Source organism: Rhododendron vialii, chromosome 7a (genome assembly GCF_030253575.1).
Source record: "Rhododendron vialii isolate Sample 1 chromosome 7a, ASM3025357v1".
In the NCBI taxonomy this organism is placed as follows: domain Eukaryota; kingdom Viridiplantae; phylum Streptophyta; class Magnoliopsida; order Ericales; family Ericaceae; genus Rhododendron; species Rhododendron vialii.
This window is the reverse complement of record NC_080563.1, coordinates 38,648,696-38,665,938: the sequence shown is the minus strand read 5'-3', so window position 1 is coordinate 38,665,938 and position 17,243 is coordinate 38,648,696. Positions and strand designations below refer to the sequence as shown.

Sequence of the window (17,243 nt, the reverse complement as noted above, 5' to 3'; positions counted from 1 at the left end):
CAAATCATGGAGAGGAGTAACTTGAAGAAGACATTACAACTTTTAATTGGATCATTCAATTAACTTGTCATGGCATTAGGCCTTACCAATTCAATGTTTTGCACCCCATTGGTTGTGTACAATGTTCTAAATAGCGCTTGGCGGTAGTCGGGCGGAGACCCACCTCCAAGCGCCAAGGCGGCGCCAAGCAATTCGGTGGATTTTTTTTTTTTTTTTAACAAACCATTATCCAATCAAACTATATTTCATGTATCCATAATGCAAGTTCAAACTTCAAAGTACAAACCCAAATGAAATTAAGTAGTAGCAACTAGCAAATAAGTTGAATAAGACAATAAGTAGCAGGGCTTCGCTCACCTCCCTCGTATTATTTTTTTTATATTTTTTTTTAAGGCCGCTAAAGGCCTCCAAAGACGCCGCCGCCGCCGCCAAGGCTGCCAAGACAGCCAAGGTGGCCGCCAAGCCCGCCAAGACAGCCAAGGTGGCCGCCAAGCCCGCCAAGGCTGCCTAGGCAGCCGCCAAACACCGCCAAACCTCCCTGGGCACCAAATCAAACGCCAAGGGCTATTGGCGTGGCGGCAGGGCACCTCCAAGCGCCCAGGCGGGGCCTAGGCGGCCTGGGCGGCCGCCATTTAGAACACTGGTTGTGTACCTTCATGATTATGTGATATTAGCTTCACAATGGAGGAACATGTGGAGCATTTGCAGCTAGTAGAATTAAAGAAGAAAGAAGCTACGTTAAATCCACCTAGATGCAAATTGGAGTAAATGTCAATGCATCAACTTCCAGGAGGGAAGTAGCACCCATTGGTAACAAAAATGCATAGACCATAGCTAAAAGCGCATATTTTCAAATAAAAAGACACACCACAATTAACTCAAATAGCTTAATTAGTCATCCGATTTCAAGCATTGAAGTTTAGAATAAGTAAAAAAGAGTAATTCAGGTGAAATTTCAGATAACCTGGTCAGAAAAAACTGGTTATTTGTCATTTTTGACCATTGATCTATACATGCCCACACATTTTTGCAGAGCATTTCAGACCCACATGATACACCAACAGGAAAATGGAATAACAACAAAACGCACCAACAAAAGCTGATGTGTTGTAGTGGTACAATCAGTTCTCAATAGCAGTCTCCATTTGGTCATTGACCAGGCTCACCTGCTCGCAAGAGGTGAATACCTCACCATATCATCAGGCTCCAGACTTTGTGCAAGCCCATCACCTAAACCACTGTTCTGTTGTCCCCGTGTGTTCCAATCTGCAGTTGTCTGTTGGTCAAAAGTACTAATAAGAGTGTTTTCTTAGAAAAAGCTGGCTGAGGCACCAGTTCGAACCCATTTTCATTCTGTGAACATAAATTTTCCAGAGACTCAACATGAATTTCCCAGAAGAGCTTTAAGCATATATATACGCATACCATGGTCAATTCTAAACCACTAGGATGAGAAGGTGATTGTAGAGGAAAATTTGAGGTGTTCACATCAGTACGCCAAGGTGTCAATTGATAATGAGATTCCTTCAGCTTTGACTGACAATCAGAATGCCATGGTTCCAAGTCAGGAAATATAATGGGTTGAAGATGAAATAAGATATGACATGTGTACGTCCAAATTTGATAACAATATTTTGCTGGGAATAACGGATGAAGAGATGCCACAAGTTCATATTTCTATCACATCTATGTGGTATACCTCTGTAATAATAAGTTTCTCCTGCAAATGTTTAAAGAGGACCTGCAAGAACAAAGTTCCTTGTAGTCAGAGTCATAATACAAGTCTACTAAGTGGAAACAAAGTTCGGTTTAAGACTTTAAACACAATACTCAAAAGTCAAAACTTAAGGGGGGTGATTCACACATCATATATTCGCGGCTTTTCTTTGAAGTCACAGAAAATTGTAGTAAAAGGTAACTAGCTAAGGCTTCTTTCATTTTCAGCTACTTGCAGATATATAATAAGAATCTAGTAAACGATAAAAATACAGCACACCTAATTAAATCCTTAATACACCAGTTGTATACAATATACTTACAAGCTCTCAATGCCCTCCCCATACTATGCATTTTCAAATGGACACTCTTCAAGTTGAGGTCACTACAAAACCATAAACCTCTCTCACCATGTCTTAAACAGCTCCTCAGTGAAAGAGAGCATATCCTCGAGAGGTTTTAAACTAAAAACATCCTGAGATGATAGATGATAATCTAATCCCCGCAGAAGATTAAATTTTTGAGAACTAAATTTCATGCTGAAAGGCGCCTTCAAGGGTGTGTAAGTTTGCATACAGGAAGTGTACAAGAAAACTGTTAAAGCATCCAACTCAAAACCAATTGGCTATAAGGAGTGGCACCCAGGCTCATATACTGGTTTTGGAGATTATAACTAACCCAGGTGGAACAAGTTCTAACACTCCCCCACACGTGCGACCCCTGACTCGCACGTGTAGAGATAGACAATGGGTCCATAACAGAGGGATCACAACGAACAACGAGTGCACTTAAGGCACAAACAACAGGACAATCAATTAAAAAAGTCCCAAAAGCCTCTGAAAGCCCGGCTCTAATACCATGTTAAAGCATCCAACTCAAAACCAATTGGCTATAAGTAGAGTGGCCACCCAGGCTCATATACTAGTTTTGGAGGTTATAATTAACCAATGTGGAACAAGATCTAATAGAAACCAACGCCAACATGTAAACCGAGCTATCCTAGGCAAGCAAACTTAATGTCATATAGTTCTCCCATTGATAGTCTACCAAAATGCAGAAAAACTAGCTTCAAATCCTGCTACAATTGTTTTCCAACCTTGATGGCTCGGAAATGTACACGTGCTATTAGGTAACATTTAACAGGGAACAAATCTCTTATACGCAGCCCTGACGATGATTGCAACAGCCAACCGTAAACATGGGATCAAGCTGAATGCTTCAACAAAAGTTCTCGGAGCGAAACGCTAATAACTACAGAAGATTAAAAAAGTTCAGTTATTTTGTAACTTAAAACAGCTCTTACAGACCTTGAGACTACCAACAATAGATTTGGTATCCGCAACTGGTGGCAGATTATACTCTGCGAGAAGAGGCAGCACAGATGACACAAAAACTGATCTTTCTTCTTCTGCAGCCTAAAAGAAGCGAAGGCCATCCTCAAACATCATTCAGCAATATAAGAAAATGAAAAGCACAAGTCTAATTTGTTCTCTTAACACCGTTCACACTTCACACCATGCCACTACAATGTTTCTATTTGGAATAATGCAAGTTTAGCTTAGCCCATAACATATTCTAGGAATTCTCCTCTTTTAATAGTCCTTTTCATTTTGAGGTGGGGTGTTCATGGAAATGGCATTGATGAAATTGATGAGATGGTTATAAGGACAATGTATATGTGCTTAACATTGACGAGCCGAAATAATTCATAAAAGAACTGAAGGAGCATAAGGGGAAGGATGAATTGAAAATATAGGTGCATCATCTCTCATATCTTGACAACTTGATAGCATAATCCAAAGATAGCTACATCAAATTACCAATACCCTCACATATCATTTTGCATGACTAACTCAACACTAGTGAACTCAAGGAAGTTTAAAACCTGAAACAGTTCTGTCAACATGTCAGATGAAAATCGACCACTTTCGGTTTCAAAGAAGAGGCAAAATTACATGAGCAGGGAAACATAAACTAGATCTGGCAAAAGATACCTGCAAGGCATATGTCAGACGGATATTCTCCTCAATTATGTCTTGTCTGTAGGAGATGGCTTTAGATGCCGCATCAACAAGGTCTTGCTGCTGCTGATCAAATGCCTAATGGTTCATTTAAGATTTCCATTAGTTGTACGAAAAGGCATGTAGAGAGAGGAAAGGAGGAAGTTGTAAAATGTATTATAGAAAGGAGCATGCCGATAATACTGCATACCATACGCATATAAGCAATGCGCTTTTCGAGAATATATTTCTCGTTCCTTATTTGTGCCTCCTGTAAACAGTTGTCATTTTAGAAGTGGAAGTAAGAACAGACAAGGAACGAAGTTGACAACGTGTGAAGATCAGAGCCTTTCACCTTGATTGAATAGTCGCCAAGATGTCTTCGCAACTGCAAAATCTCTTCTTCATGTTCCCGTATCTTATCAAAAAGATCCTAGAAGCATATTTATATTCATCAAAAAGAGGCATGAAGTTCATAAAGATAGAATTACGTTCACTAAAATAAACCTCAATCAGTATGACAAATTAAAAAATTCCCAGAGAGTACCTGCTTCCAAAGGCTAGAATTGTCAACTTCAGCCATGGGCATCAGCCCATGTCCAGATAAATTTAACTGTGGATTCAGCTGATGCCTAAAAACATAACTACAATGTCATTTGCAGTTTCATACACTACCCGCTGCAATAATCACCGAAAATTCAACTCACAGTCCATTTTATTTGAGTATGTTTTCTACATAAGATGCTACATACGTGCTGGGGGAAAAGGGTGTCGTAGATGGTGAAGAAAATTGAGATAATCCAGCACTATCTACCGTTCTCTGACCACCAGACAGCACTTTCACAGTCCCATCGATGTTTCTACTATTTAAGTGGCTTTCAGAACGAGCTTGTATGGACCGATTCTCATTATTTTGCCTTATATGTTGTTGAACCGAGGCCTCAGAATGATCATTTAGAAAAGTGTCGCCAGTGCCTCCAACCCCACCTCCTTCATTTACCACAGCAGAGTCTACTAGATGACCCCTGTGTGGCCCTTGAAAATGCCCATCCAAATGATCAATTAGACTAGGTCTTCGGCCTGTTGAGTTATCAGCTTTCTGCTAGAAAGTTCAGATTTTCAGATATTGAGTAACAAATGGTTAGTTGCATATGCAAAGGCCTAATTTTCAAAGGTACATGTCAAACAGAGACAAGAACCAACATTGGCATTATTGTACAGCATTAATCCTTTACTACATTGGGAACACAAAGCCCACTTCTGACACCATATTCACTGTAAGAAACTTTTTCTTTTGCTCGGCTTCACCGTAAGAAACTTTCCAAACATTAGGTAGGACACTACGATGGCTGGTTTACAGAAGTCGCGAACATGCAATGTAGTTGGGCTTTAAAATAATAAGACCGAAAGAATTGTAGGGATTGACTTGAAGTGAGAATTTAACAAGAGAAAGAAAAATAATTATAAAGGGAATCGTCAAACATTGGCAAAAATCTATGCGTGCCCAAAACTGCATCTTGTGATTTTCTCCTCTCTTTCTCCTCAAACCAAACAATGGAAGAGATTTTTTTCTTCTCTCTTCTTTTCCCCTCTTTTCCACAAGTTCCAAACAAAGTGTAAAATTACCGGAATGAGCAGAATTGACATTTCAAATTTAGAAATTTACAACATGCAATAGGAAACCTTAATTTGCCCTAAATTAAGCAAAGTGACTAATATAATAAGTACGGTGCAGCAAGGAGTTAGGCCTGGTGATCTCAATGTGCCAAGTACGAAGGGAAGTAGAAGATGTCTTCAATGCAAAAATTAGTGGGTCAAAGTTACTGTCATCTTTTCCTCGGCAGATTTCTGACATAACTCTCATTAAGTGACACCTTGTAACTTGGCCTTGGACATCCCCTAGCATACAAGGTTTGCTGTTCGATTATATTCCTATAAATTAATACCCAAATCAAGTTAAGCCTTGTAAAGCCACAAAACTCCGAGGTTTGAACGACAATAATGTTATCATATCCAAGCTCTGAGATCGCACCACAGCTGCAGGCTTTGTATAGGGAAATTGATGATGCAATCCAGACTCTATGCAAGTGACTATGCTTGCAATAATTTGTAACAGGTGCAGATTGATTTGCAATGACTACAGAAAACGGATATGGCTTTAAAGCGAAGGAGACAGCAAATACTAAACGTCACTTCCAGCTTGGTTAGGTATAAGGTCTGCGGACCCAAGGTTTATGAATGGCCTTGTGTCAAGATTCTTAGGACACGCAAGGACGGACAAGTTATGGAAGTTATTGGGAGTTACACTGAAAACCTTCCCTATGTTGCTGACTTCCCATTGAGAAGATAAAAAATGAAGCTCATGAGACCTGCTAGTTTGACTACTCGTCTCTAGTAACAAAGAGAAAATTTGCCACAGTTCCCTCACCATATGTTAGAAGACTTGCAGTGCGCCCCCTCCCAAAGAGGAGAGATTCAGGGTGTTCCAATTCTTGCTAATCAACAATTGTTAGTAACAGTTGGAATGAATGTACCATCTCCAGATGGGACTTCCAAAAGGTTTATGATTAAGTTGATTGCTCACTTGAAGAATTCAGACAGGAAATGCTTTGACGTCCTACGGAGGCGGTGGATTCTGAGTTATGTTTAACTTCCTTTGAAACTCCTGATATTTCAATTTATATTCAACAAGAGTGCAAAGGCACTCTGGGTTATGTAATTCCTAACTGATAAGATCAAACAAAGCCTTTAGGATAGACAAGGACAAGAACTGAAATTTTGATCATATGACAAACAATTAAGGTGTCAAGTCTTACATCATTGTGTTATTCAGGTTCTACTGATGGGGGTGCATGGAGAGCCTTCAAAGTAAAACCCAGCTGGAGGATTTTGGGAACACTAAATCAAAAAATCTCGAAGAGGTCAATTCAGATAAGACCAACACGCATAGTACTATATGTTATTGTTTAGCTATTTATCTTGCTTGGCCCCCATCTAGCAAACTAATAAGCTATATCAGGCAGCCCAACCTGAGGCAAATCATTCTATGTATTATTTCAAAATACGTGGTAACGCGAGTTTTGGCGCACTCGCTATGTTGTGGTCTGTCTTGATGGAAATTTTGGTATGAAAGAAAAATACTAGTGTTTCATATGTCTCCTACGAAATGGAAAACATTTCAGCTATTTGATGGGAACAACTAAACAAATCATGACAAACTCTTAAAGCCATGAGAGAAAACCTATGTCTTCTGAATCAGAGTGTTCCACATATTGTTGCATAAGCTGCCACCAAGGTTGTCATATTCTAAGGAAGTATTGATTGGATCAATCTCAATGAAAGCAATTCTACGTACACTACTAGAAGACCCATCAATATGCATACCGGTAAATATGTGCATGTACAGAAATGTACACTCTAGTTCGCAAAACAAAATTAATGATGACATAGAGTTTGCTTTTGAAGTTCATGGAACTGAAACAAGGCATACATCTTTTCTGGAAAGGATGTTACAACATACATATTTCTCAAGTTCCTGACGCAATATCTGATGTTCAGTCCTTAAAATAGCATTCTCCTCCGCCTGGAAAAGCCACACGAGACAAAATGAGCACTCTGTCTTAACACATGGTATTTTTAATCATATTGACGCATACATATTCAAGCCACTGACAATACCATATATCATTACAGATAAACAACAAATAGAAACATAGTTGGCCCATTAACATGCATATAATGTAGCAGTCAGTTAACTTGGACATCTCTCTACCATACTCCCAAGTCAGAGAGAGGTAAATCTAGACGAGATGTGCGAGGAATGGTCTAATCAACAGCAGTTAATTTAACTAAATAAATGTTTTCTAACAGAGTGAAACTCGTGGAGAAGAACCATTCAGGGGAAGACGCATACACAAACACTAAATTCAGCCATGGAAGCATGATGGGAATGTCAAGTGCATGCATCAGAGGAAGAAGAAAAGACAGTTAACATATGTAGTTTCTGACTTCAACCAGGAAATAATATTGCTGCCCTCAAAAAGTATCATGTAATAAAAGCTTCACGTACTCACGGTTTACTATTTACTCCCCCCGTCCCACTTTAAATGTCCCTTACGGAAATCCGTGCAATTTATTTTTACATATTATTATTTCTTATTTTCTTACACCAAATTAAGGTACTCAATACCAAATTAAAGTACTCATTGAGTACCTTAATTTGGTGTAAGAAAATAAAAAATAATAATTCGTAGAAATATTTTTGGGGGGGGTTTGAAAATGCACGGATTCCTGTAGGGGACATTTAAAGTGGGATGGCGGGAGTAGTTTTTAGCCTTATTCAGCTAACAAATTGTTCCACTTCAAGTGGTCCGCGCACCTAAATTCCTCTCAATGAAAGATAGGATCAGAGCACTTCTTTTGTTGATCACACAACAAAACATGTCTTGGACTCAATTGCAAATGCTTTTTTTCTTCATTAAGGTTAAGAGAACAGGAGGACAAAGAAAACCACTTTGCTCTAAGCAATATTCTATGGTCTTTCAACTAGAAGGAATTAAACTGTGCTTACATGACTTATTTATACACTAAATGCCAGTAAACAGCCCCTAAACATATAAACCTACCCACAAACAGGGCACTTAACCGCAAACAAGCAGCACTTAGGAATCGGACTACAGCAACCAGCAAGTCAAACTTGGGGTGTAAAAGCTGATTTCCATGGTGTTTATATTGCTACATCACTATATGCTATAACAGAATCCACATAAGATAAAAGATTGATCACTTATCAAAAACAAGTAAAATTCGGGTATCTGCATCACACTAAGAAGCACAGACACTTCTAAGAAGGTGTACAATCAATATCGATCAATGTCTAGCAAGCATCCAAACATGTTCCATTAGTTTTTTAATCTTGAAATATATTGAAGAAAGAGGTATTAACGGAATGATATCCATAAGCAAACAAATAATAGGCAAACTTTAAAAGTCTATCAAAGGACCTCCAAGCCATCCAATGGCGCAGACTCCTTTTGCGCCAAATAAGCCACATCAATCAAAGGAATCATAGCCCAAATTCTTCTCCTTCTCCTCCAAACCGTAGTCCCTCTCCAACAAAGAAGTTCTAAAACTCCCCATGGACATATGATGGAAGTGTTCACTTGAACATCCTCAACTGGAAAGTAACACTAGGAAAACATGATATAGCAGTTTCATATTTGTGGTCATACATATATATTGACTAACCTGAAAAACAATGAGCAATCTAATACTTCAATACTGGAACTCAAATGATAAATTAATATCTGAAACCACTTCGTTACTCCAAATACCAAATTAACTTCAGCTCAATCCATTGTACCCACAAACAATTATCTTGGAACCCTTTGTATTATTCTCTAATTAGGTAATACACTTGCCAATTCATCCTGCTTGAATGCCTATACTCTTATTAATTAAATAGAAGGCAACAAGGTTCTTTCCCCTTTTTGCAACCAATGCGGCACTAAATGGGAGATCAATGAAATAATTGTCATGTTACGAAATTGAAAGTGGCATACGTGCACCACAATTAAAAATTCAATAACTCGCCAAACATAATTATAAACATTTATGTCTTTGCCATTTGTTGTCCAAACCATAATATTACTATATCACGTTCATCTTTGTTAAGGATTTCTTATGAGGTTGACCGAATACAAGTTGATTTTCTGGAGGTGCCATTGAAATTTGAATGGATAAGGAGATGATGGCGTGAAACTAACAATGACACAACTGTGAACACCTACCATTTAAATAAAATAAAATCATGAAATATGCATCTTCTGTCGTGTCTATGTATGTGAATCCAACACTTAGATATGTACCAACACAACACCCGCACCCAAGTGCATTGAAGATAGAGCCAAGTTTCTAACCAATCCTACCTCAAAGAACTTTGCATGAGTATCTATAGGACCAAAACTAAGCGAGGCCCAAAAAATTGTTGAACACTGATGATCTTCGAAAATAAAATTTAATGCTTTTCTCCCGGATATTTTGAGGTAATAGATATATATTGTTTTATACAAAAATTTACCTGCCGGGGGGGGGGGGGGGGGGTTGCGGGTGTTCCTTAACTAATCTATCAAAAAATAAAAGAGTAACAGCAATTTTCTGCAAAGCTCTCTTAACAGATAACTTGGTTCATCAGTTCGGACAATGGTTACTCTTCAAAATGCATACCAACGTAGTGGAAAACTCAGAATCCGCAACAATTAAAATCCAGGATGAGCAATTATTACAGGAGATAATACTGACTCGAGGCAAAAAGGGGCCAATAGTTAGCATTTCAAGGAATGTGAACATGGAGGAGGTATATGATCACATATACCGGATATTCTATGCTTTCCTCTCATCACAAGTGCAAGGATTGGATCTAAGAAAGTTGTTCAATACTTTTTCTTGGCTAAAGTCCAGCCAGAAAATTGAAACTCTTGACAAAAATATCAACCCATTATACCTACCAATAACCGTATTCAATCCAAGCAGGCAAAAGAGTTCTATGAACATCACTACAATATCATCCAATACACCGGGGGAAATATTTAACCAATTCCAAACCTAGATTTCAAATAGTTTCAAGCCACCATCCTTAAACACAATATATGGGAAATTGAGAAGAAATTTAGAAGTTAAACCCCACCAATAATACACGGTAGATATTCCAGTGTGTTAAGAACGACCACCCACTGGAAACTAACTTGAGAACAAGCAGTGCGCGTATATTCAGATTATTTGTCAAATATAACAGAAAAAGGTAAGAAAATGATGTACGACCTGTTGTTTGATAGTGACCTCAGCAGCTTCGACAGCTTTAATGACCTGAAACAAGCCATCATTGTTGTTGTTGTTGCCGTTGTCATTGCTGTAGGTTAAGTTGGAGTTGGGAGGACCGTTGTTACAACTACTCAAAGCTAAACCACCAAATTTATGTGCCAAATTAGCTCCTCCGTCCATGCCACCATTGCCATCCATCTTTGCTGTCCAGGTTTCCAGGGATTTTGATCCTGAACCACTACGTCAATGACGAGATGATAATCGATGGTGAGTCACAGTCCTCCCGTGTAGCCAGAAATGAAATGAAAAAGATGGGGGTGACGATTATCGATCAACTCTTTTCCCCAAGCTACCATCTGCAGAATCGAAGACATACACATAAATGTTGGGATTTGCTGTAGAACACCTACAAAACCTACAGAGAGATACGAATTAAGATGAAAATGTACTTCTCCTACGTATACAACAATAGTGAAAATGAACATTGTGACTATACACCATTAAAAGTTGTAAAAATTAACGGAAGAATACATAATGATTTGAAGTATGACAAATACTTAACCCAAATTATAAGTTCGTGCAACTTTTAAGGGGCATTTGGCTAGAGGTGGCGAATTACGTGTATGCAGCATAGATGGCAATTATGCTTGGGAAAAACCAAAGGTGCATATGGAGACTGACATAAGTAGGAAAGGATGAAAATGAAGGAGCATTCCACATCCTAGAGATAATAGTAACAGAGGTGCCAGTGGGCACCAGCCAAGGACAAAAGCAGCATAAAATAGTACAAAAAGAGAAGTGAATCTCTACAACATCTCAACCCTCATAAAGGCTAAAATACCAATAAATAAACAAAAAAAAAATGCTTGCCAATCCAATACTCTAATCAACCCCAAGGGCAGCCAACATAAATCCCCTCCGCTTACCCCACTCTTATCCAACCCTTTTTTTCACTAACCACTTTCTAACTCACTCACAATCGATCTTTGCTTCTTCCACATAGCCTGCATAACACCTCTCTTTGGCCTATTTTTTTGCTCAATTACCATTACAGCTTCAATGCCTCCTTCTCAAACTCCTCACAAGGAATCCGAAAATTTCGGTAACTAAATTAAACAATTACACCAGTACGCCTTAGTTCCATCACTCAAGTCACAAGCTAAGGAGCAACACGCATATCAGCCTCAGGTACCAGTATCCAGGACGTCGGGGACATAGATATGTCCGGACACATCCCAGACATGTGTCCCGAACGCCTTTGACTGTGTCTGGTGACAAATGGTGTGTCGTTGACCGTGTCCCATTATTTTAACTTTTTTTCAGGACACGTGAGGGACACGCCGGTGAGAATTCTCTGACACAAAGGAGGAGGGAGGAGGGAGAGAGGAGAGGGGAGACGGAGACGGAGACAGAGAGAGAGAGCAAGATCGAGAGAGAGAGAGAGAGAGAGAGAGAGATAGAGAGAGAGAGAGAGAGAGAAAGCTGATGCGCCGACGATGAGAATCTGTCCAGCAGCGATCACTGCTCTGCTGATGCTACTGTTTGTTTTAGTATCAGGTCTAGGGCTGATAGGTTGGGGCATCTATTCTTGGGTTGGGCCACTCTCCTTCTATCTCTTATGGGCTCTATTCTTTTATTATATGGTTTAGACTTTGGCCATCTTTATTAGTTAAATTGGATCAGAACTTCTTTTATTAAGGCTTTCTATGTCAAAACAAAAAAGAACTAACTGTTGAAAGAAAAAGATATAAAAAATTAAAATTTTGTATAACATATATTTATTTATATAAAATATATTAAAATTATCTATGAGTATTTTATTCTACATATCCCAACCCATCCGTGTCCTAATTTTCAGAGAAATTATGTATCTGCGTGTCCATGTCGTGCCGTGTCCGTGCTTCTAAGGTCACAAGTGTACAAACTGAAGTATGTTCTATAAGATTCAACCCTACCAATCTAACTATCTCCTCTAGCTGGTGATTTGTCTTCTGGTACCACCAGCTCTCCACACCAAATCATCACTAAAGATGAAACCGACATGAACCAAACTTCCCCCATGCCCTACAACCTGGTTCCTATCAAAGTTTTAGAGTCATTGCCCAGTCAAAATTCTCCAAACATTGTCACCTTCAGACAATACTAAATTAGCTTTGACCCTAGTACCCAGGCAATTTACAAACTATCCTAGGAATATTGAAGCGTGATGGCAGTTAACGATCGCCGATTGAGCAAATAAATCAATTCTAGTTAACGAAAGAAAACACCCGCTACAGATTGGAGACGTCCTAACGGTTAACCGTTATCTTGGAAACAAGTTCTCCTAAGTCAAGGTAGATACTATGTTCCCTGTCATCCCCTAGATAATAAGTATTTTGGTTAAAGAATAAAGAGATAATTAAGTGAAAATAGTACGACATGGATGATAAAAGCATAGGTAATGGAACATCAAAAAATGGGTCATGCTAATAGAATGCAATATCCTCATATGCAACTCCATCAAGCTTCCTTGACAGCAATGATATGGGATGCACTCTTAAGCCTATAGATAAAGGAAGGTAGAACAAGCCATAGTGGGAGGGAGGCCATAGTCCCACCAGATACCACAGTTCACGGTCAAGCCAATGACCTTCACCTCCTGCAGGTTTTAAGGGACGTTTGGCTAGAGGCGGCAAAGTACGTGTATGCAGCATAGATTGCAATTAAGCTTGGGAAAAGACAAAGGTGCATATGTTGACCTGACATAAGTAGGAAAGGATGAAAACGAAGGAGCATTTCATACATCATTAAAATTACACCATCATATAATTTTTCTCTTTATTTTCTTCTTATAGGGGAGCGTGGGCAAACGAACAGGGCATGACTTTAAAACAATATGATTGGGTACTACTAGAGATAACAGTAAGAGAGGTGTAAGGGGGCAACAGCCAAGGACAAAAGCAGCATAAAATAGTACAAAGAGAGAAGTGAATCTCTACAACATCTCAAACATCATAAAGGCCAAAATACCAATAAAGAAACAAAAAAAATGCTAGCCAATCCAATACTCTAATCAACCCCAAGGGCAGCCAACATAAATCCCCTCCACTTACCCCTCTTATCCAACATTTTTTTCACTAACCACTTTTTAACTCACTCGCAATCAATCTTTGCTTCTCCCACATAACCTGCATAACACCTCTCTTCGGCCTCTTTTTTTGCTCCAATTACCATTCCAGCATCGATGCCTCCTCTTCAAACTCCTCACAAGGAATCCGAAAATTTCGATAACTACTTTAAGCGAAAAGTCACAAGTGTACAAACTGAAGTATGTTCCATAGCATTCAATCCTAACAATCTACCTATCTCTTCTGGCCGGTGATATCTCTTCTGGTACCACCAGCTCTCCACACCTAATCATCACTAAAGATGCAACCAACATGAACCAAACTTCCCCCATGCCCTACAACCTGGTTCCGATCAACGCTTTAGAGTCACTACCCCGTCAAAAATCTTCAAACATTGTCACCTTCAGACAATACTAAATTAGCTTTGACCCTAGTACCTTGGCAATTTACAAACTGCCCTAGGAATTGAAGCGTGATGGCAGTTAACGATCGCTGATTAAGGAAAGAGAACGAATCTAGTTAACCAAAGAAAGCACCCGCTACAGATTGGAGATGTCCTAACGGTTAACCTTTATCTCGGAATCAAGTTCTCCCAAATCAAGGTAGATGCTATGTTCCCCGTCATCCCGTAGATAACAAGTATTTTGGTTAAAGAATAAAGAGATAATTAAGTAAAAACAGCATGACATAGATGATAAAAGCATAGGTAATAGAACATCATAAAATGGGTCATGCTAATAGTGTGCTAGTAAGTTTTAGCAGTGTTCTAAAAGTTGGTCTAGGTGGGGGTCCAATGCATAGATTAAAATCAACCTAGGCGCGTGCGATTTGTCAGCTGCTAGGCGTTAGGCGCCCCTCTTCCGCCCGACTAGCACCTAACAATTTTTAGAACACTGATTTTTAGTAATGAAGTAACTATTTATCCCGTAGATAAAATGTATTTTGGTTAAAGAAAAAAGAGCTAATTAAGTAAAAACAGCACGACATGGATGATAAAAAGCATAGATAATAGAACATCATAAAATAAAATAGGTCATGCTAATAGTGTACTTATTTTCAGCAATGAAGAAACAATTTATCCACGGAGATAAATACACAGAAAACTACAAGTGAAACCATCGCATCCGTACAGCAAAAGACGTGCCGGGTACGATGGAGTATTAAGGAACGGTGTCGGAAAACCATGGGTACGGCCGAATCAAGGTTCTGTTCATGTGTTTACCTGAATCGATGGTACTAGGTCGAGGATGGGTCTGGAAAAATGGTGATTAGATTGACGATGGAGATGCTGAATCGAGGCTTGAAAGTTCGATGATCGAGAGACGAATAATCACCTGTCTTCTTCGCAGATCTCTCTCTCTCTCTCTCTCTCTCTCTCTCTCTCTCCGCCCCCTACGAATCAACGTTCCCCATCGTGTCTGTGAATCGAGTGCCGCTAGGAATTTTACTTCGTTGCCCGGCGGTAGGGTTGTTCAAAGAAACTTTGAAGTGGGAAATACTCCTATCAAAATCGTCCAAGTCAACAAAACAACCCAAAAATACCGTCGCTGGAAGTTTTAAGATTGTTGACCGTTTTGACCTTGCTTAAGGTTTAGTCAATTCATGAGGACAACAGTATAAAGTAACAATTAAAGGTAATCATGTAACAATGCAGTAATTATTATTTGGATATCAAATTCTAAAAAATATGGAGTACCTATAAAACTAATATAAAAAAAAGCAACATAAAAAAAAGCAACAATTAAAGGTAATCATGTAACAATGCAGTAATTATTATTTCAAAAATGATACAGGTACAGAAATTTTGGGACCGAATCCGGACCGACGGCCGCCGGCGAGCCATCTCCGGCCACCGGACGGCCGATCCGAGCCGTCCAAACATATACACATACGAAAAGGGGTGCTCCGATCAAGCACCCTACACACCTCGGATGACGTTGATTCCCGCGTGGGGCCCCTCGGTTTTTTTTTTTAGAATTTTTGGACGGCTCGGATCGGCCGTCCGGTGGCCGGAGATGGCTCGCCGGCGGCCGTCGGTCCGGATTCGGTCCCAAAATTTCTGTACCTGTAGTGTTACTCTTATTATTTGGATATCAAATTCTAAAAAATATGGAGTACCTATAAAACTAATATAAAAAAAATCAAATATATTATGTAGATCGTATTGTGTTGCAATGTGGGCCACACTTATATAAATGTAGTTCACGTACTTTGTATTTTGACGTTTTTCTTAGTTTGTTTTTACTGAATTGTCGCAAAAATTGAGGTAGCCCATATTTTAAGATTCCTTTCATATGAACAATTTTTTAAGAAAATCTTACAAGTTCGAGCAATTTGAACCACTTAGCTAGACACCAAAAATTGGGCAAAATTTGCGATATACGTAAAAGTTCAAAATTGTGAACTTTAGAGAAGCAAAGTACCTGAATTCTCTTGAAAAAAGAACATATTTGAAGTTTCTAATTTTGAAGTTTCTAATTTCAATAGTACAAGCATTCATCCGCATAGGATGGACAAAAAAGAGACTATCTTTATTTATTTATTTACATAAAGGTTCACAATGGTATATTTAAATTTTGATAACGCAATTTGAAAGTCATTTTGTTTAATCTTTAGAAAGAAGAAGAGGTTAGACTAATTTATACCTTTTTATGTTCTTATTGTATTTAAAAGTTTAAGACATATCATATCCTTACATACAGAAATTTTTTTTGTGAGAATCTTAAGTGCGGACCTCCTCATTTCTCTTATTTTCCGATCGAATTTTGATGATCTGAATCGCTCAATATGATCAAAACGTGATATTAAGATTACCCACGAGAAATCAACAAAAAAATGACCAGAAAGGGTTTGATTTGAACAGTTTTTTTAACAGTTCAATAAATCTACATTATTATTTTTTGTATAGAGTCAAAAAATACAATTAAAAAATATAATAAAGAGAGAAAATATATTAGAGAGAATGATGTGTGAGATGCGTGGATAAGTTTAATTACACCATAGCTAATTACATAGTAAGTTTTCAAAATTATTGAGATATTTAGTTTAGCGTCAAGAAATAAAAGAATTTAAGCACTAAAATACTTAATTCTTTATTCAAATATTACATGTCTTTTCGTATTGAACTTTCATTTAAAAACGGAGGGAGTATGATATTTTTCCAGCCATATATACACTGTACATAGTGCACACATTGTAAATTACCTTCTAGAAACGAGCAATATGATTTTAAAAAAAAATACAACATCATAATATAAAAATTTTGATTATATGTCAAAAAATTTCACAAATTTATACCTAATCTTCACGTATTTGCAAATTAACATTTTATTAGACGTTCACAAAATTAATAATTTAGAATGATTATAATTTTCTAAGATCTGTAACTAGTGACCCGTGGTTTATTTTATTTTCTAAAAATAAACCCTAGTCCGATTAGGCCTAGTTTGTGATTACGAGAAAAACTGGGTTTGTTTGGTACCTATAAAAAAGAAATACTAGTAAAAGAAAAGGAAAAATAATTTAATGTCCTCTTCCTTTGTTTGATTTGAGGAAAAAAAGAAGAAAAAGAGAAGAAAAAATCAAACAAATGAAGTACTTA

General features: G+C 38.2%; 1 protein-coding gene across 10 annotated transcripts in view; it reads right to left on the bottom strand.

The window, feature by feature from the left end:
• The window catches only part of LOC131332044 (uncharacterized), a 44,705-nt gene extending 29,533 nt beyond the window's left edge, over positions 1 to 15,172 (bottom strand). For 2 of the 10 annotated variants that reach the window (XM_058366074.1, XM_058366076.1), the window contains exons 1-12: positions 14,865 to 15,172; positions 10,536 to 10,891; positions 7,237 to 7,299; positions 4,469 to 4,815; positions 4,264 to 4,348; positions 4,072 to 4,149; positions 3,928 to 3,987; positions 3,711 to 3,815; positions 3,024 to 3,131; positions 1,700 to 1,741; positions 1,426 to 1,536; positions 1,167 to 1,276 (exon numbers count right to left, since the gene is read on the bottom strand). In XM_058366074.1, the coding sequence (XP_058222057.1) occupies positions 1,167 to 1,276; positions 1,426 to 1,536; positions 1,700 to 1,741; positions 3,024 to 3,131; positions 3,711 to 3,815; positions 3,928 to 3,987; positions 4,072 to 4,149; positions 4,264 to 4,348; positions 4,469 to 4,815; positions 7,237 to 7,299; positions 10,536 to 10,733 (1,307 nt within the window). In that variant the 5' untranslated portion in view covers positions 10,734 to 10,891; positions 14,865 to 15,172. Of the gene's footprint in view, positions 1 to 1,166; positions 1,277 to 1,425; positions 1,537 to 1,699; positions 1,742 to 3,023; positions 3,132 to 3,710; positions 3,816 to 3,927; positions 3,988 to 4,071; positions 4,150 to 4,263; positions 4,349 to 4,468; positions 4,819 to 7,206; positions 7,300 to 10,535; positions 10,951 to 14,864 lie in introns of all 10 variants that reach the window. The other 8 variants (XM_058366067.1, XM_058366070.1, XM_058366073.1 and 5 more) reach the window with 6 other exon arrangements.
• Positions 15,173 to 17,243: the final 2,071 nt, after the last annotated feature.